The sequence below is a fragment of the Natator depressus genome, chromosome 2 (genome assembly GCF_965152275.1).
Source record: "Natator depressus isolate rNatDep1 chromosome 2, rNatDep2.hap1, whole genome shotgun sequence".
NCBI lineage: Eukaryota > Metazoa > Chordata > Testudines > Cheloniidae > Natator > Natator depressus.
The window spans coordinates 192,902,942-192,923,882 of NC_134235.1; the positions used below are offsets into that span (position 1 = coordinate 192,902,942).

Here is a 20,941-nt window from a genome sequence, read left to right on the forward strand (position 1 = left end):
GCCCTGCTCCCTGGCCAAGCCAGAAGCTGGAGCCGGAGGTTGGGGGGGCCCAAGAACAGCCCCGGCCTCTATCCCTGCCTCCCGGCCCCCCCGCCCAGGACAGGTGGAGGGTCCGCAGGTCCCCAGAGCTGTCTGTGTGGCTCTGACTCTGACCCAATTCCGGCTTCTGGCCTGGCATGGGGGCGGGTCCTTGGGGGCCGAAGAGTCTCAGCCAGGCCATAGTAAGGGCCACCCACAGCTGCCTGGCCTCCCTGGGCCGCTCTTAGCCAGGCTAGGATCCAGCTGCTTGCCTGGCCAGGGGGCAGGGCCTTGGGGAGAAGAGGAGAGGCGGGGGCAAAAAGTGGACGGGATCCTGTTCTGATGTCCCTGCTACACCATCCGTCTTTTGTCCTTTGCACCTAAGGAGATAGGAGATGGGTGATGGGTAGGGCTGGGTAGTGATGGTGTGGGATTCTGGAGAGGAGGTTAATTAATTCCTGTTAGGTTATTGCTGGATTATTTGAACAGTTAAATTCAGTAACTGATGGGTCTGTTTATTTACGAATATATTTTAAAAACTAGTCCAGAACCTCCAGAGCATTGACTGAGCTCTCTTTCGTCATAAAGTAGTAAACAGGAAGAGGGCAATTAACTCAGGTAGGTATTGTTAATTAGCAATGACTATTATAATCAGACTTGTAATGGAAAAAACTAGTTTCTACTATAACTGTGGAGAGTGTAATATCTCTTCCTAATGGTGTAGTGCGGTGGCTCTCAACCTTTCCAGGCTACTGTACCCCTTTCAGGAGTCTGATTTGTCTTGTGTTCCCCCAGGGTTCACTTCACTTAAAAACTACTTGCTTACAAAATCAGACATAAAAATAAAAAAGTGTCACAGCACGCCAACACTGAAAAATTACGTACTGTCTCATTTTTACCATATAATTATAAAATAAACCAATTGGAATATAAATATTGTACTTATATTTCAGTGAATAAGTATATAGAACAGTATAAGCAAGTCATTGTCTGTATGAAATTTTAGTTTGTACTGACTTCTCTAGTGTTTTTCCCTGGAAGATCTGTGTTTACCCCCAGGGTCAGGGGTACATGTACCCCTGGATGAGAAGCACTGCTGTAGTGTCCTGCAGTCGTAGCAGTTTATAGTCTATTGTGAATCTGGTGCACCACCTAAAGGCAATGCTTGTGAATAGCACTTTCAAATCTATACAGTAGAACCTCCATTTTACAAACACCAATCTTACAAATGACCAGTTATAGAAACCATTTGTCTCTATGGAAAAATAAAAATCACATAATGAAAGTAATATTGATGAAGAACAAGTTGGCATCCTTTCACATTCAGATGCCTTCAGTTCATTGCAAATCATTTTGCAGTAGTTTGAAGGACAAGAAAAAGTGATAGATTGCAGCATACTGTGACGTATGCACCCTACCAACTGTAATTTTGAGATGTTAAATTTTATGAACTTTTCCATATATGAACTCGTCAATCCCCAATTAGTTTGTAAAATAGAGGTTCTACTGTATATATGTTAACATTGTATTTTGTCCCACTTACAGTATATGGAAACAGTGGCAAATGGATATCTTGGAAATGGAGAAGAGCAGCATAATGTAGACAAATTGGTCAACTTGACTTGTGAGTGTTGTAACTGACATATGCACTTATAACCTTAATATGGATGAGGAGAAAAGTTGATATGACAGACTTAGGGATGCTTAAAATATTTGCAAATGGTTTAGCAATTGTGGTGTTGCTGGACACTTTCCAGACATGGTCACGCAAAAGAGAACAGTACTTGAGTAGACGAAAGCACAGCGCATTAGCAGAGCAGATCTTACTCTTGTACATCTGTAATATTGCTTCTGAAGAAATTGACACTTCTTTGTACATTAAAATATTGAATAACATAAATTGTCATGTCAAGAACATACGCAATTTCAGAGTGTAAGTCAATGTTTTAGACCTGTTATTTTATTACTCTATTAACAAAATGAAAAATCTTAAATTTGAGACACTCAGTTTATGTGATTTCCTTCATTTCACAGATATTTTTCAAAAACTCTCTGCTGTTAAAGATCAAAGAGAATGGGTTACAAGCAGTGGAGCACATAAAGTAAGTGGTTTAAATCACAATCAGCTACCTGTGTGAATGATTTATGCTTCCCAAATTTGATCAAGCTGGGATCAAACTCCCTCCATTTTCCAAATGATTGTAACATAAGCTAACATCAGTTCTTTGACTTGTCAGTCTGGGCTAAGATCATCTGAACTGTCTCTTTTTATGTCAGCTGCTGAGATGTTTGTGTTGGCCTTATGCACAAATTGTAGATCATTTCATTGAGTTAATTTAGCCCTTTAAACATTTTGGTAAAGTATGTTCCTATAAAGGCAACATCAAATTTACTTTGTTAAACTATATCTTATTAAGGTATAAATAGTCTTGAAATATCTGCTGTAAACAAAAGTCTTGATCCTACAATTGGGTCTCTAAGGGTATGTCTCAGGTTGCAGCACAAATTCTGGAACTCTCCCATGTCACAGGGCCCTAGGTCCTGGGCTCCAGCCTGAGCCCAAACATCTACACTGCAATTAAACAGACCCTTAGCCCAAGCCCCACAAGCCTGAGTCAGCTGGCACAGGCAACCTGCGGATTTTTAATTGCAGTATAGACATACCCTCCCACAGATGTGTGTGGAACACTATTGACCTCATTTGGCCTCATCATGGTGGCAGGGATGTGCATTTAGTGGATCTGTTTGTAGATTTGGGTCCAAAATTAGAAACAGTTGAGATCAGTACTAGTGCAACTAGAGGTTCATGGTATAAGTTTGCTGCTGCAAAATGAAGGCAATTTTATTTATATCAGATGGTTCAGGAGAGAAAAAAGCAGACCATGAAGTAGGCCAAGCTTACAACAAGTAAAAATGGAAAACTGGTTATATTTTAGAAAACCACAACTGCATTTATAAAAATATTAAATACATACATCACTTTAAGATATGAAAAAAGAAAAGGAGTACTTGTGGCACCTTAGAGACATTAACAGAATACATGTGAGGCCTTAAAATTACAAACATAATTATTTTAAATATAAACTAAAAAACTTTTTACTTGGTAGGACCTAAGTTCAGGGTTCTCAGTGTCTTGCAGCAGCAGATGCCACCCTTAGTACTTTAAGTAGGACGGATGCTTTATCCTGCTTGAGTTGTTTCAGATACTGTGTTGACTATTGGAGGAGAAACACGCTTTCCTGTCCTTAAAACTTGGCAAGTATGGAAAAGACCAAAATGCTTTTCTGATATATTTATTTGAAATATCTAAGGCTAGTCATACATTCTGTGTTGATTTAGTGTCTTTGTTAGATTTGTATATTTATTTATTTTAATGGCATTTCAATTTTACTGAACAAATATGGATGTTTAGGGTCCTAATTGAAAAACACATCAGTTATATAGATTTATCTTTTTAAATCTCTAATTTTCCAGACTTTAGTAAATTTGCTAGGAGCCAGAGACAGTAATGTGCTGTTGGGCGCACTCCTTGCTCTTACTAGCTTAGCAGAAAGGTAAGTTCATTTTAATAATTGTTGTTTGCAATTAATCTCAGCTCTTGCCAAAATATTGAAGCTGACATTTACTGGGGGATAAGTGTTACTGTACAAGCTAAAGTCTCTGTCCTGAAGAGACGTATGCATATGCTTATGTTAGTCTGTCTGGAGTGGCTCACAACCATGAGTGCCTACCTCAGGGTAGATTGTCAAAAACAGGGCATACACCCAAAACAGGTGGTAAATTCTATAATTAGATTTCACCAAGCCAATGACAAATATGAACTCCTAGATCATGGTAACAAGTCTTACCATGGAGTCACAGACAGTCCCCTTAGACTCTCCAGTCTATCTGGTTACCTATGGAAGCAGGACTTAGTGATGAACAGTCACTTTCGCCAAGAAAACATGAAATATTCAGGTTGCTTCCAGTCACTTACCCCAGAGCAATTGGTACCCTAGATTTTACACTAAAGACAACACTTGTAGCCAATCCCATAATAAACCATCTAAAGGTTTAGTAATTAGGAAAAATAAACGAGAGTTATTTACAGGTTAAAGTAAGCAAACAAATACGCCCAAGTGAGTTACAATCTAAATTCTAAGAGTGACAGAGCTATAGTGACAAGGAGTCTGGTGACACCTTAAAGTCTAACGGATTTATTTGGGCATAAGCTTTCATTGGTGAAACACCACTTCTTCAGATGCATGGAGTGAAAATTACAGATGCAGGCATTATATAATGACACATGAAGGGAAGGGAGTTACCTCACAAGTGGACAACCAGTGTTGTCAGGGCCAATTCAATCAGGGTGGATGCAGTCCACTCCCAATAATAGATGAGGAGGTGTCAATTCCAGGAGAGGCAAAGCTGCTTTTGTAATGAGCCAGCCACTCCCAGTCCCTATTCAAGCCCAATTAATTTTGATTGTTCTTCTGGATGGGCGGGAGAAACACTCTTCCCATCTGATTTCATATGTTTAGAGCAAACATTTTCAAAGTCCTAAAGCAAAACTTATATATTTCCTTTATAGCATTGAATACAGAAATTACAAATAAGATAAATGCATGCAGCAATTTACAAATATTCCGTAGAGTCTAAACACTAAATAGTCTTATAAGACTAATACCTATTTTGAGCAACACTAACACATAAGTCAACTGGTCTGCTCTGCTGCTATGAGTTTGTCAGTTCATATCTAATGCCTACAGCGTTGGTCAGAGCTGGCACTTGGTTTACCAGCATTACAGTTTAACTTTACATTGAAGCCAGTGGGACTGCTCACAGTTTGAAAAGTACATGTATAAGCCTTTGCAGGATCAGGACCTTACTCTTTCCAGTTGTTTAAATACACATAGCCCCTGATCCTTCAAGACAGATCCTATACCCATGTTGGAGCACTTTGCAAGATTGGGGCCATACAATCCCATCCCGCAGTCTCTGTGCAGGCCTTGGAGTTGATGTTCTCCATTATTAGTCTATTGACTTCCAAACATGGAGAGCAACTTTATGCTTTAGAGATTTTACACAGAGAGAGACAAAAGTGAAAAGAGTAGAAAGTTGATGCAATCAATTGTAAGAAGTCCTCATTGAGACTTCTCCATAATCTCTCTTCTCTTCTGTCAAAACAGAAGGCATTTGAAAAGTATTTTGGTTTGCATTCTCTCTTAACCCTCCCCCCGCCCCCCGAGATAATCAGAATAATAATCTATAGATATTTTGGTCTTCCATTTAATTTTACACTAGGAATGAAATAAGTTTATCTTGCCTGAATATCTTTAACCTGATGTTGAAAGGTTGTTCGTTTTCAAATACCATTGAACAAATCACACCTGTAAAGACCAGTTTTTTTCACCCCCAAAAGAACACGTAAGTTCTCCGGTTTACTTAGGCCATGTCTACACTTACAAGCTTACAGTGGCACAGCTGTACCGATACAACTGTGCTGCTGTAAGAGCATTTGTGTAGCCACATTAGGCTGACAGGAAGAGAGCTCTCCTGTTGACATAATAAAAACCAGCTCAACGAGTGGTGGTAGCTATGTTGGCAGAAGAGCTTCTCCCACTGACATAGCGCTGTGCATATGAGCGCTTATGCTGGCAAAATTTATGTCCCTTAGGGGTGAGTTTTTTCACACCCCTTAGCGACAAAAGTTTTGCCAACGTAAGTGCTAGTGTTGACATCACTTAAATGTAAAATCCACTCTCAAATCAGAAGAATGCTTATTCAAATCCCTACTAGTGAAGATAAGGGCTGAATTTATAATCTATGGTTTTCTTAAATCCATTATTGTCTTCAGCATCTCTCCAAAATTGCTGTTATCTTTGTCAGAATAATTAGGCCACTTTCAGTTAACTCTGCTTCTTTTAGTACATTTGAATGTTTTTCTTTTCCTTGTAGTAATTTAAAACGGATTTTCCCTCACTTGAGTACTCTTTAATACTCTCTTTTAAATGATTTTTAAGGATTCTTAATTTTATCTGAAAAGAACATCCTATATAATGGGTAAGCAGTTATTTCAAATTAGGGCACTGTCAGGAGAGAAGTTCTTAACTTTAAGCAAAAAGTCAGTGAGACTTAAGCACATATTTAAGTGTTGTTCTGAATATGGATATTTTCTCGAATCAGGGCGTAGATTATTATAATCTTCTAGAGTTAAAGAATTTGGTGATTATGATGCCCTGTAAATTCAGTTATTCACTTGTAAGTTGCAGCTTCCATTGAGTATTCCTCATATAAACTACTTTTATTTACACTTACATGGGATAAGCAAAATAGTAATAGAATATAATAAAAATATGAAGACATATTTGCATAATAAAAAATTAAACCTCAGCTTTTGTAGTTAGTTTTTTCAGAGTTAGTTTTCTAAGCATATTAAATATTTCAGCTTTTTTCCTCATTTACCATGTTAATGTTTCACTAAAACAATCTGTATTATAAAAAAATAAGAGTAAACTTTTGCAGTTTCAGTGTGGAACCAACTTATTTTTGTATTTTTAAACCTTCATATACAATATGACATCAATACTTGAGCCATAAGGAAAGACAGCGAGCCAAAGCAATGGATGATGAAGTTAAATAGAAATAACACTTGTTTTTCATATAATTTTATTTTATATAAATATCCAAAATTTTTCCATTTGTAGCCCAGAATGTAGGGAGAAGATCAGTGAGCTCGCCATTGTAGAACACTTGCTGGTGATATTACATGAATATGACTTGCTATCTAAAAGGTAGGGCCTTATTTATAGACTAATTATGTTAAATACTTTTCTGTTTTAAAATTTATTTTGATATACAGACATACTGCATTTATTTAATTAGAGTAGTAAAGTTTCAAAGCTGTGGCATTTAAAATCAGATATTGATGCAGTAAAATGTTCTTTGGTGGTTATCTAGTACATGTTAATTGTCTTTCTTCCCATTGATAGGTTACATCCTAGCCTACAATTCAGCATAAATGGACTGTAAAGCTGCCCTAAAGGATAACTGAGAATTCCCTGGGCACTAGACCACAAGAGCATGCTGGACTGTGGTGTTTCACTTGGGGGCCATAATAACCTGGCATAAATTACAGCAGCCTTGAGACTGCCTTAGTTTATATCTGGGACTGGTTCAGATCCCAACAGTCTTGTGGATCAGAGGTGCACAAAGATATTCCCACCTACATTAAAGTCATCGCAGCTCGGTTGGACTTGACGATTGGGGCTGATAAGTCCATATTTGAAAGAAACTGGTGGTAAAGTGGTCTCTGGGTATTAAGTACAAAACATCAAGAAGACAAAAACACTCTCTCAAACGTGATTCCATTCCAGTCACCAAAGAATATCATACGTTTTAAAACAAAGGTTTTATTGCTTATTTAACTTATAATTAGGGACAGGGAAACCAAATAACAGGAACAAACTGAATCTTCTGGCATATTTGAAAAAAGTTCTGGTTAACTTTAAAACAAAAATACTACTTCATTATGAAAAAAAAAAAAAAAAGAGTGACCATAACAGAAAAGATTCTCTGCTGAATATTGCTATGTGACTACAGTAGTCTTAAGTTTCAAATTCAAGGAAGAAGTAATTGAAGTTGAAAAATTAGCTAAGTTTGAAAGTTCAAAATATGGGTTTTCATTTTTGTACACTTCAGCGCTTTGTGATTCCAGATGGAAGTAGAAGAGCCAAAACACAGTGAGATACCCTTTTCTTGTGGTCTCTCTAGCCATATTGTGGAGGGAGGAAGTCATGGAAATCTTGTGAGAACTTTTTCTTGTGACATTTCCAGCCAATTCTGTGAACATAAGTGTGGAGAAAGATCCACATTCTACCACAGGTTATTCTACCATAACCTATGAATCTTCTGAAGTTCACCCACCACTACTTAAAACATTAAAACCATTAAAAACAAAGAAGGAATTCAAAAAAACAACAGCAGTGGTTGACGAGTTCACCTGGAAAGCATTATCGATGGAACCACAGTCAAGCTTCGCTGAATATTAACACAATAATGCAAAGGGCTGGTGCTGCCAGCCCTGCAACTGCAGGGACCCCTAAGACATGGGTCCCCACCTATTCATGGGCTGCGTATACTGTATTAGCTGCAGTGTCACAGGGTTTGGAGTATGAATTGCTTCATGCTAAGTGCCCTATAGCACCATCTTTGATTTCAGAGCCCCATCTGAAGTGAATTCAGAGAGGCTTACAGACATGTTTGAACAGACACAGATAATACAGTGCAGGAAAGTGATACAAACTTATTAGTGTTATGAATTACTGCATACCAAAAATGTGACAGGCTTCATTTAATAAAATTTAGGGCCATTTTAATGGGTGAATAAAATATGACACTTTATTGAATGTAACTTAACAGAAAATGTATTATAGATTACTTGGGCATCTTTGTATATACAGTAGCACTAAGTAACAAGAGTGTAATAGGAATTGCAATAATAACTAACTGTCTGGGTGATTTAACACAGGTGAACTGTATGGTGTGGTTATAATTTGTTGCTGATCTCTTTCTAGGCTGACCGCAGAGCTGCTACGCCTCCTCTGTGCTGAGTCACACGTCAAAGAGCAAGTGAAACTGTATGAAGGAGTTCCTGTCCTGCTCAGTTTGCTCCATTCAGATCATCTCAAGCTTTTGTGGAGTGTAGTTTGGATTCTGGTACAGATTTGTGAAGACCCTGAGACTAGTGTGGAAATCCGTATTTGGGGCGGTATCAAACAACTCCTTCATATATTACAGGGGTAGGTCTTCAGTCTTCAGGATCATTATAATTGTCAATGAATTTGCCTCATATTTTAAGGTTATCACACAACCATTTGACCATATACCAATGTGTAAAAAAAGCTTTCATCCTCTGCTTCTGATGGTATTTGCAGACCTTGCGTACTGCAGAAATTACAAGAAATTCAGGTGGATAGTTCAAACATTAATGACTATAAAGTGTATTTTTTTCAAATATACTATGCTTTTCAAAAGTATAACGTGGCTTTGCTGTGTTAAATCAATTAAATAGAGATAAAATATATAGTTAGTGTCCATATAATTTCCATGTTGATTAGGCAGGTAGAAAGGGACATCTATTTCGTTATTTGGATTTATGAATTTTTTTATAGTATCTTAAATTTTTAGTCTAGTGATAAGACCATGGGCCTAAATTTTCAACAGTGACTAATGATTTTGGATACCTGAGTTTGTGGATGCCCAAGTTAAGCTATTTTCAAGGGGCCTAATTTTCAGAAAATCCTCCAAAAATCAGGCCCCATTAAAATATTTGTAGTTGGGCACCCTAAATCAGTACTTGCTTTAGTAAATTTAGGTTACAGTTTAAACTCTTCCCAACAATGTCTTATTTGAAACTATAAAGGGGGCTAAACTGTTTACCCATTCACTGTGTGGTTTATATCTGATGCTTTTGATGTTAATTTGAAATTTGTACGTGCTTTTTAAATTTTTCATTGTGGAATGTATGTAGATATAGAGAATAGAGGCAGAAATAGGAATCCAGGCAAATTTCAGAAATGACTAACACAGATATTTATTAAATATTTATTTTACGCTGTGATTTGTTTTTCCAGAGATAGAAATCTAGTTTCTGATCATTCTTCTATTGGGAGTTTATCTAGTGCAAATGCAGCAGGGAGAATCCAACAGCTTTGTTTGTCAGAAGATTTAAGTCCTCAAGAAATACAAGAAAATACTTTCTCCCTTCAAGCAGGTATGTATATTGGGCCTGATATTCCACAGCTTTGCACTTTGTATAGTTATTTATACCTGTGCAAAGTGGGGCACAATGTTATCAGATCAGAATGGTATCATTTTACACTCACTCTGCAGAGGGGGAGAATCAGGTCAGTTGTGGTGTTTTTTTAGATGTGCAATATCAATGTATTTTTCATCACAAAATGAAGGAAGTAGTATTCTGGAGCTCAACTGGTATTTCTGTTTTAAACTCCTGCTTTAACTCAAGAAAATTTTAATTCAGTTATTAAAGTTTTACATCATATCCAGCTTCAGTGTACCAGATCACTCATAAATAGCCTTGAAAGGATTCGATTTTTATCCGGAAATGTTGGTAAATATCGATTCCACCATACGTACACAAACTGACAACACATATTTCCATCAATAAAAATCAAAATTTACAGATAAGCAAAGTAAGAAAAATGCTGCTTGAGAACTTATTAGAATTTGATTTAAAGATATATATGTTGTATATTTTGACGTCATGTTGACAATTTGTGTTTTAACTGTTATAAAGGTTTAACTTTTAAAATCTCAACATCTACTGTCATTAAATAATTGTCTGACTCCCCCCCACATTTGTGACCCTTCCCCCATGATTCCTGCAGCTATGAAAATGTAAATAGCTAAAAACTGAAAAAATGTTTAAAACCCATAATTTTACACAACTGTGACAATTTAAATTGATAAAAATTTTAAAAATGCTTAAAATAAACATTGATAATATCTGTCAAAATTATTAAATACAAATTGAGTTCTGCCAAGCCTACTCATAATGTGCTTATCCTAAGGATAATACATTAGAACTCATTTAGACGTTCAGTTTCACTCTCAGATCCCAGTAGTGCTGAGGTGACATTGCTTAGTAGGTCTCAGTATCACGGTCCTCTCAAAGAAATAGCATGCACTTAACATCAGAGTCTGTCTGGAACATATTTCTGGTGTACTTTTTATGACTGCTTCCTTAATATTCCTAGTGTAAATCAGTGGGAGGTAGGCACCTAACTTGCTTAGTACTTTTGTAAATCCTGTGAAGCACCTATCTGCATCTTTAGGCACCTAAGTACCTTTGTGAATCTGGCCCTGAATATTTATATATGACTTTTCATTCCAGCGTGTTGTGCTGCAATTACAGAACTAGTGCTCAGTGACACTAATGCTCACCAAGTAGTACAGGTAGGAAGACTTTATTCAGTTAAGGTAAGGCATTTAAGTGTATCACTGGTATCACTTTCATATCTCTGGTTTATTTACTTGTGTCTCCTTGTGCATTTTTACTGGTGGTTTATAACTCTCGTAAACTCATAGACAGTAAAGCCAGACGGGGCCATCATGATCATCTAGTCTGATCTCTTGTACATCACAGGCCCCAGAACCTCACAGTAATAGGCCCATAACCTCTGGCATTGTCTTTCACCCCTAGAGCTCTTCTTCCATCCTGGTATGATCTCCCAGCCAGTCCTCCAAGGTCTCCGTCACTGGGGCTCTGATGTCCAGTCCCAAACACATGCAAGGTTTCCCACCCTTACAGCAGCCTCCTAGTCACACTGAGCTTTATTCACCAAGCTCACGTACTGCAGGAGCCTTTTTGGCCCAGAAGCGTCCACCAGCATAGCTGCAGCTCCCTGGGCTTCCCCTTCTTCATGCAGCCACCTTCTGCTATGTATAGGGAATTGCCTAATTTTCCTTAGGTGGGTCTCATTCAGTAATCAGGGTTGACTTAGCCTCAGGCTCTCCAGCCCAAAGGACAAGCCACTTTATTACATTCACCTTTTGCAAATTCCTGATTTTGTCCAAGGGAGTCATGTGGAGGTGGGAATAAAGCATTTCCAGCTGTACATCCGGCTTAGAAGTCACCCTGGCCTGCAGTTGCAGGGGAGGACAACCAAAGACATGCAGCCACAATGTATAGCTTATTGCCCTTATGAAAGTAGTACAGTATTTGTAGGGTGACTATATTTCCCAAGGAGAAAATGGGACACCCTCAGCAGCTCACCCAAGGCGCTCCCACCCCCCCGCCCCATGCTGTTGCCTGGTCACTGGAGCCCTCCTCCCTCTCCACCCCGCCCCGCATGAGGCTGTTGCCTGGTCGCTGGAAACCTGCGGGGGGCTGGCATCTCCACTTGCCCCCTCCACACCGCACCCCACTTTTTTGACAAAAGTGGACATTTGTCCTATTTGCACTTGCCAACTGATCAAGTCAGCAAGGGCAAATGGAACAAATGCCTCCTTTTAGGAAAAAAAAAGTCAGGACAGACTGGACAGGGCTTAAAAAAGGGACTGTCCCGGCCAAAACGGGACGTATCGTCACCCTAAATTTATGGCCCCAGCAAGTGTGTGTTGCTGACTTCAGGATACATACTAGCTTGGACATGCCCATAACTGGCAGGCTATACCTTCCTGGGGGATAACAATGCCTAGATGTTATATAGTGCTTTTCATCCATAGGTCTCAAAGCGCTGGACAGGGCACACTGATGTGCATGCCATCCACTTAAATATTATGGGTCTGCTTCTGCTGAAGTCAAGTGCAAAACTCTCAGGAGCAGGATAATACCTTATGAAGGGACCCTACTTTGTTGCTAGTGTGGTTACCAGTATTGAACAAGGATGCAAAATGCCTATTTGTAGACATTTGGCTTATTAACTCTTATTAGTCACTATCATATAATTAATTTTATATGAGCTCATTAAAAACTGGCTGGGCAATATGGCCAATATTGCTATATTTTAGAGTATAAGTAGCATTGCTCAGATATGAGTTTCTTTTGGTTAACAACTGTCAACTCATAAATCTGTTTCCTTCTTTTTGACATATTCAGGATAGAAAATTTTTTTCGTGGTATTGACTGACAAACATAAATTCTAAGGCTCATGAACACTCTGGCATTTCATCGCTGGGCTTGTGGATTTTAACAAGTGACAACATTTTAATTGGCTAGAATTTATAGTTCTAAAATGGTTTTAATTAGTGGACTCTTGTATGGATCCTATGTACACCCCAAGATGCTCCAACTCAGTAATTAACACCAAATAAAAAATTCATAGCCATCTATTATATACTAAATTTTAAGTAAAGACCATAAATGATACATGAGTGAAATCATCAGTATATTCATTTTAAACCCAGAGTCATAGCTAAAGGGAGTAGAGCAGGGGTTCTCAAATTTTATTGCATTGCAACCCCCTTCTGACAACAAAAATTATTACACAACCCCAGGAGGGGAGACCAAAGCATGAGTCTGCCCAAGCCTCGCTGCCCCAAAGCCAAAGCCCAAGAGCTTCATCCCAAAGCATGGAGCTTGTAACCTGAGCCCTGCCACCCCAAGCTGAAGCCAAAGCCTGAGCCCTGGGCGGTGGGGCTCGGGTTTTGGCCCTGGGTAGTGGGGCTCGGGCTTCAGCTTTGGGCCCAGGTGGTGGGGCTCGGGCTTCAGCTTTGGGCCCGGGTGGTGGGGCTCGGGCTTCAGCTTTGGGCCCGGGTGGTGGGGCTCGGGCTTCAGCTTCAGGCCCAGGCGGTGGGGCTCGGGCTTCAGCTTCAGGCCCAGGCGGTGGGGCTCGGGCTTCAGGCTCGGGCTTCAGGCCCAGGCGGTGGGGCTCGGGCTTCAGCTTTGTGCCCGGGTGGTGGGGCTCAGGCTTCAGCTTCAGGCCCAGGCGGTGGGGCTCAGGCTTCAGGCCCAGGCGATGGGGCTCGGGCTTCAGCTTCAGGCCCAGGCGGTGGGGCTCGGGCTTCAGGCCCAGGCAGTGGGCCTCGGGCTTGGGCTTTGGCTTTGGCTTTGGGCCTGGGTGTGGGGCTCCGGCTTTGGGCCTGGGCTGTGAGGCTCGGGCTTCGGCTTCAGGCCTGTGTCCTAGCCAGTCTAACGCCAGCCCTTGCAACCTCATTAAAACGGGGTTTCGACCCACTTTGGGGTCCTGACCCACAGTTTGAGAACCGCTGGAGTCAAGGGAAGGAAAGTTCTTAGATAGAATAGGCACAGGGTGTTGGAATATTTTAGGTGCCTACTGGGCAAGAAGAGGGGTGGAAAAAATTAACTCCTTGTATAACTTAAGCACTCAGAGGCAGATGAAGATTTATTGGGACCCTGGGCACAAAGAGGTTTTAGGCCTCCCACAACCCATTGCTATGGGACCCCACACCCTGCTCTTCCTGCCCCCAGCCAGGCTAGAAGCCAGAGCCACGGCTGCCCAGGGAGTCCGGGCCATTGTGATGAGCCCTGGACTCTCCACCTGCCCTGGGTGGTGTGCCCCTGGCAGCTGGAGGGTTCAGGGCTCCCCGCAGCACCTAGGGCTCACATGGTGGCTCTTACCATGGCCCAGCTCTGGCTTCTGGCCTGGCCAGGGCGTGGGGCCCCAGGGGGAAGAGGAGGAGTGGGGATCGGGGCCTCAGGGGAAGAATAGAAGCAGGGTGTGGGGTCACAGTTTTGGCATCGGTGGCCCATCCACTTCTATCCAGGTTTTAGCACTCCTGCGGGGGACCCCAAATTGGGCGGGCCCCGGGATATAAGCTCTCTGGGCCCATAAATTAATCTGCCACTGTAAACACTAGAATTATAGAAACCATATAGGTTTAGGGAACCATTTTTATCTGAAACTCACGTTATTTTAAGTGGAATCTATTTTTTTTTGTTTTTGTATTTAAGTCAGATTAAATGTTAAAAACAGTACATCTCTTTTTGTTAGTTTTTTTTTTACTGAACTGCAACATGATTTTCGGACATAGACATATATCCAGTGGTGAGCTGGAGCCGGTTCGCAACGGTTCACTAGAACCAGTGGTTAAATTTAGAAGCCCTTTTAGAACCGGTTGGGCTTCTAAATTGAACCGGCCAAAAGTGGTGCCTTAGGTGCTGACTCTACAGGTGCTCCAGCCCTGGAGCACCCAAAGGGAAAATTTGGTGGGTGCAGAGCACCCACTGGCAGCTCCCCGCCCCAGCCCCAGCTCACTTCTGCCTCCTCCCCTGAACGCGCCGCCCTGCTCTGCTTCTCCGCCCCGCCCCCACTTCCCACGAATCAGCTGTTCAAGCGGGAAGCCAGGGCAGGCTGAGAAGCAAGCGGCGGCTTCCCGCTCAGGCCCTGGGAGGCAGAACGGAGGTGAGCTCGGACGGGGGGGCGCGAGGAGGGCTGCCCGCACCGCAGCAGGTAACCCGGGGGGGGGGGGGCGCAGGGGAACCGCTCCCCGCCTCAGCTCACCTCCGCCACCCTTGGCCTGAGTGTGAGGCTGTGGCCTGCTTCTCAGCCCTCCCCGGCTTCCCGCCGAACAGCTGATTCGCGGGAAGCCGGGGGGGGAGGGGTGCGCAGAGAAGCAGAGCGGGGCAGTGCGTTCAGGGGAGGAGGCGAAGCGGAGGTGAGTTGGGGCCGGGCGCGGGGTGGGGAGCTGCCAGTTTTCCCCATGGATGCTCCAGCCCCGGAGCACCAAGGAGTCGGCACCTAAGGCACCACTTTTGATGTGATCAGTGGGGGGAGCGGCTGCTCCCCCTGCTCCCCACCAGCTACGCTCCCCCGCCCCTAGAATCCAGAGGGACCTGCCGGATGCTTCCTGGGAGCTGCCCCAGGTAAGCACCGCTGGGACTCCCCACCTTGTCCTCCGGCAGGTGCCTCTGGCTCTTAGGGGTGGGGTGGGCATCCGCTACGGTGTCCCATGAGACCCTCCTGCCCAGTTCTGGGGGCAGTCAGGGGACAGGGGAGCGGGGTGGATGGGGCAGGGGTCCGGGGGGGGGGGCGTCAAGGAATGCGGGGGAGTTGGATGCGGCAGGAGTCCTGGGGGGCGGGTGTGGGCAACGACCCCTTCGTGGGGTAAGGAGGGAACCCGTTGTTAACATTTTGGCAGCTCATCACTGCATATATCCAAAACGATCACATAGGGTTTTATTCTAGTTCAGGGCTTTTTTGGTGCATAAATCTCTGATCATGACATTCCAAAATGCACAGTGGATGATGGCAGCTCCAGTGGTGCAATCCTTTTGACTTCAGTGCAGCTCAACACGGCTTCGGGGTCCATCTGCAAAGGTTCAAGTGCAGGATCAGTTTACAGTGAATGTAATGATGGTTTTGCTCTTATGCACATTTCACTGATACTACCTTAAAACTTAGTGTATAATAGATGGCTAAGAACTTTTCAAATTGACATTAACTTCTGAATTGTTTACATGAAGTAACATTTAATGTTGTTTGCACTTTCTGTCCTAAAGCAGCACTAACATTGATGACTTTCCTTTATGTTTCTTTTCCAGGAAAATGGGGTATATACAATAGCAAAACTGATTTTACCAAACAAACAAAGGAATGCAGTAAAAGCTAATTTATTACAGGTAATTCTCTTTCACGCTGAAAGCTTTACACAGTCTTTGGAAATTTATCTTATGATTTTTGGTATTTTAATATACAGTAGCAACTTTATTAACCACTTTATTAAAAAATACGTGAAATGAATGGCAGATTGCTACACCACAGGAAAGTAAAAGTCAAATCATGACCTTGTGTGTGTTGTTCTGCTATAAAACACTTTATGCTTCTTGTATCCTATGTAACATAGAAGAACATGGATATTTAGGCTATGTCTACACTGGCAAGCGAAAGACAAAACTTTTGTGGTTCAGAGGTGTTAACCCCTCACCCCCCCGAAAGACAAAAGTTTTGTCAATGATAGGCACCAGTGCTAACAGTGCTTTGTCAGCAGGAGCGCTCTCCTGCCGACAGCGCTACCACCGTTCACTGGGGGTGGAAGTTTTTTGTCGGCAGGAGAGCCGACAAACAGCGGCTACACTGCGCGCCTTTTGACTTCATTTCTTTTGGGTTGGAGCACCTCGCTGTGATTGTTAAATAAAGCATAGCAAAACATAACATAAAGTAATGTAAATTAAATGTAGGATGATCAATCTTTGTTTGCTAAAGATCGGATGGCTTCTGTGTTTGTTATGAAATTGTATGTAAATTTATTGGTTAGAGTCAACCCAGGTTGGTAGTGACCAGTACAGTAGTTGTTAACTATCTGACAGCTATTCTGTGGCGTCTGAGAAATGAGTTTGGTGTCTTTCTGATTTCTAGTGAGTAGCTGTCCATGTCACTAAAATCATCACCATAACTGTCACCTAATGGGCACTCTTAGTAGAGAGGGAAAGATGGCCATTCTTATTGCCTTTTACCACAGTAGTCCTTCCAGATCAGGCTTGAGACACACTGGAGAAGTGGTTTGGGGATCTTGCACTGCTGATGTATGCTGCATGCTCTCTTTATGGATTAACAGATCAGACTGCAATCTCAAATGTTAGCTAGTGCCTATCATCTGCACTAAAGTTTTTTTTATAATACTTAAATTAATTTAAAACTTTTTGTAACATTATCCTTTGAAGGAAATTAAAGAGGGAGTAAATTTATATAATCTTTTTATGAAACTAATTTAATGCAGTTAGGCATCTGTTTAACAGTAGCTTCAAATATATACATATTTTTAATTAGATTAATTTACCAAGTGTGTTGTTAACTCCAATTTAGTACTTCAGCATAAAGTTACAAGAGATTATATTTTACAATAGATCATGAGTGAATGTAGTATGGTTTAAATATAAGGTGACATCAGTTATTAGTAACAAAGGTTTTATTATGACATTGCTGGTACACTTAACAGAAATCCCACCACATCCAGGAAAATAAGAAATCTACCTTTAATCCAAACCATGTTTAACATCTCATGCTGCTTTTCTATAGTTCCTTTCTCATAATTATTGATTTCTAGGATATTTGTGAATTTTATGAATTTCATGGGTTTATTTCTTACAATTTGGCCCAGTATCTTTGTCTTGCTAATCAGTCTCTTCATTCTTTCTATTTCTTTAGGAATCACAATTCATTATTTGGGGAGTAGTTATGATATCACAATCATTATTTCCCCATTCATTCAGTATGTAAAGAATATGCTGACCTTAAATCTGAAGCTTTTTACAGACATAAAAGTGTTAAGCTCAGAATATTGCTGTGAGGAAGGAAAGTAGTAGTATTCTCATTTTACAGGTAGGAAATAGATGAATAGGGAGGTAATTGACTGTCTGTGGGAGAGCTGTGAACAGAGGACAGATCTCTTAATTTTTAGTCCTGTGTTTCAGTCATATAACCCTGATTCCTTCCTACATTAGGGACTAGGCACAGTCACTAAAAAGGGGAACCTTCAAAGTAATAACTATGGCTCCAATCCTGCAAGTTATTCCACACTGACAGACCCCTCTGACTGTGTCGGTCTCAGAAGAATATTGGAACGACAACACCGGATGTTTATCCTGTGTTCAAAGGGCAATTATTTTGGAATAAGAAAAAAGAATTCTCTTTAAAGAAGACTGTTTCCTAGCAGTATTGGTGACTGATGTCCTGCTTCCCTCAAAAATAGTGGTTAGCTTTTATCTCCTTCATTGTTTTGCAGTCATTACTCCAGCAAAACTCCTACCGTCTGAGTAAGGACCACTGGATTGGACCCATAATAGGATTTTTAGTCACGAATGTAATCTCACAGTTTGAATATTATTTAGATCTATATTATTGTTTCCACTCTTTTAGAGTCTTGGTAACTCATTTTCCTTTGGCTTACACATTGCAGCCATCTTTGTTTGGTTAGCTAGTTTTTGCATTGGCTTGGATAGATGGATATAGTTGGAGAGAACTCAAGATGAGTTACCTAAAAATCTCTGAATTAACTAAGAGACTCTAATTTCACCCATGGCTGTCATGATTATTTTTTTAATGTTTATTTTCTCTAATAGTGATTATATAGAAACACAGCTATATGGATAATTTTTTGAAAACTAGATCAAGTGTATTCTTGTGGCTGATCTTCAGATTCTTGTAGACAGGGCTTTTTGTTTGTTTTTGTTTTTGTCTCCTGTAGACATATTTAGGGCTCTACACTTCATTTTCCAGAAAAAAGGGCCAAATTCTCTTCCCTGTTACCTAAGTGTAACCCCATTGACTTCCATTGGACTGCAGTGGAATCATCGAGCAGAATGTGGCTCAAAGACTTCAGCAGTGCAGAAATAAAATTATTCGGTGTCTAATGTAGCTATGCTGATCCGTAGTTTTTTTTTAAAGAGGGCCTGCCCACATTGGAAATACAGCATGCACTGAAGCAGATGGCTTGTGACTAAAGTGTAGAAATGTTTATTTTTGGTTTATTGAGGATGATTACCATGCTAATAGCCTGGCCTACTTAGTTACTTAAATATGAAGGTTAAAAAAATATGTTTAGGGTCCTTGCTGTTTTATGAACAGCGTTTTAATTTGTACATAATTTGTTATTAATTGAAGCATTTCTCTCACCCCAGTGTTATGCTTTCAGAGCCTTGCGGTTTCTCTTCAGTATGGAAAGAAATAGACATCTCTTTAAAAGGTATGGTAATAAAATGCTACATGGGACTGCATTTGTAGCATTTACAAACCATCATTCAGGTAAATTCTCAATTAATGTCATGCTCAGTTTTCAAATGTAGTAATTGATTTCCAGAGAACAAGAAAAAACAAACAAACAAAATCTAAGAGTGCATATCCTCCACTCTTCTCCACAGCCGCAAATGGCTGGCTGTGCCTGCAGCTGAACCATTTGCAGTACTGCTGTATGAGGCAGGATTTAGAGAGTTAGTGGAGGGGGCCTGCCTCATAGGAACTCTACTGAACTCAACAGAATCCAGCCCTATAGAGGCTGCTCTTGTGCTTCCATGTAGCAAGCTTTGGAGCAAGCTGGAGGTAGAGTGAAGTTAGGACTGTTGCATCTGCCATTGTGTAGGTCCATCAGCCTTTTCCCAGAAGATTAGCGTAGCTGCATGAGAAGCAACATGGAACCTCAGAACTACAGTATCAGATATGGAGCACTTGGGGAGGAGTGGATTCTTTCTTTACCCACCCCTTTTGAGAACTGATCCTACATCAAGCCTGTTTACTTGGGCTGGGTGCTGGGATATATGACCCTACATGAAGAAAAATGTCTGCCACCAATAACCATCTCTACTAGAAATGTGTTGCCAGAGTTTTAACAGAAGGTTAGAATATGAAGTTCATGTGTAACCAAATGCCTAACTGTGAAATAAGAATGACAATCAAACTGCAAATTGGCTGTAACTTTTGGTAGTTCTTACCTATCCATCACTTGTTATCAAAAGACTTAAACTGATAGAATTATAAACACACACACACCTTTCATCTTACTTTTATTTTAATAAAGCTGACCTGACCAGTTTTCCTTTTCCTGGAAGGGCTCCAGCCTATAAAGATTGTACGGTACTACTAGGGCTTGAGTTGTGATTGAGCCATTTCCTCATCCTTCGTTTTGCAACTCCTTTACAGTTCCTGATTTCCATTCCTGCCATTCCTCACCCTACCTGTAGCTCCTGTTGAAAAAAGGAAACAACAAAACACCAACCAAACATGTAACTAATGAGGCTTTGCCAATTCTTCACTATTTTAATTGGCTTGTGTGTTGTAAATCCGTTCCCTACCCTTTGTCTGTTTTGTGTCTTTTTGATTGTAAACCGTGGGAAAAGGATTATAGCCCCAATCCTGCACATAAACAGGTATTAGTCACATCACTGAATGCTCTACTGGAAGTTGCAGAGATAATACAGTGATGGGGCAATATAAGAACCTATACAGAATTGCATAGATACACCATTGCATCCAAGGGGAGCTCCATTGACTTCAGTGAATCTCCACCTTTCAATGGAGTAGGATCTGTGTTTATGCAGTGGGCAGCAAAATGATGTCCCAATCCCAGCTGGGACCTTTGGAAGTTCCCTGTACTCCCACATGGTGACTATTTGTGATTAGGAACATTTGAATGGCTGGTCAAAAATAATAATGATTTAGAAGGTTATAAAATAAGGAGTAGCAATACATTAGTTAAAAAAGTCTTCACGGTGTGTAATCTGTTATGAACACTCCCTAAATTTATAAAAATGTTAAATGTTTTTAGACTCTTCCCGACTGATTTGTTTGAGAACTTCATTGATATTGGACATTATGTTCGTAATATCAGTGCTTATGAAGAGCTGGTATCAAAGCTAAATTCATTACTGGTAAGCACAAAGTTTCCAATTTTTTCATCATGTTAATAAATAACTATTATTTTCAGTTTGCTGTACATGTAAATCATCAAAATTGCATATTTTTTAAAT

The 20,941-nt window shown here is 40.9% G+C and overlaps 1 protein-coding gene across 1 annotated transcript in view; it reads left to right on the plus strand.

The window, feature by feature from the left end:
- The window catches only part of NEK10 (NIMA related kinase 10), a 171,800-nt gene that overhangs the window by 29,311 nt on the left and 121,548 nt on the right, over positions 1-20,941 (plus strand). The window contains exons 8-17 of the mRNA XM_074945638.1: positions 1,564-1,642; positions 2,053-2,120; positions 3,493-3,572; positions 6,705-6,791; positions 8,574-8,798; positions 9,633-9,772; positions 10,913-10,974; positions 16,025-16,102; positions 19,100-19,164; positions 20,740-20,842. Coding sequence (XP_074801739.1) covers positions 1,564-1,642; positions 2,053-2,120; positions 3,493-3,572; positions 6,705-6,791; positions 8,574-8,798; positions 9,633-9,772; positions 10,913-10,974; positions 16,025-16,102; positions 19,100-19,164; positions 20,740-20,842 — 987 coding nt within the window. The remainder of the gene's footprint in view (positions 1-1,563; positions 1,643-2,052; positions 2,121-3,492; positions 3,573-6,704; positions 6,792-8,573; positions 8,799-9,632; positions 9,773-10,912; positions 10,975-16,024; positions 16,103-19,099; positions 19,165-20,739; positions 20,843-20,941) is intronic.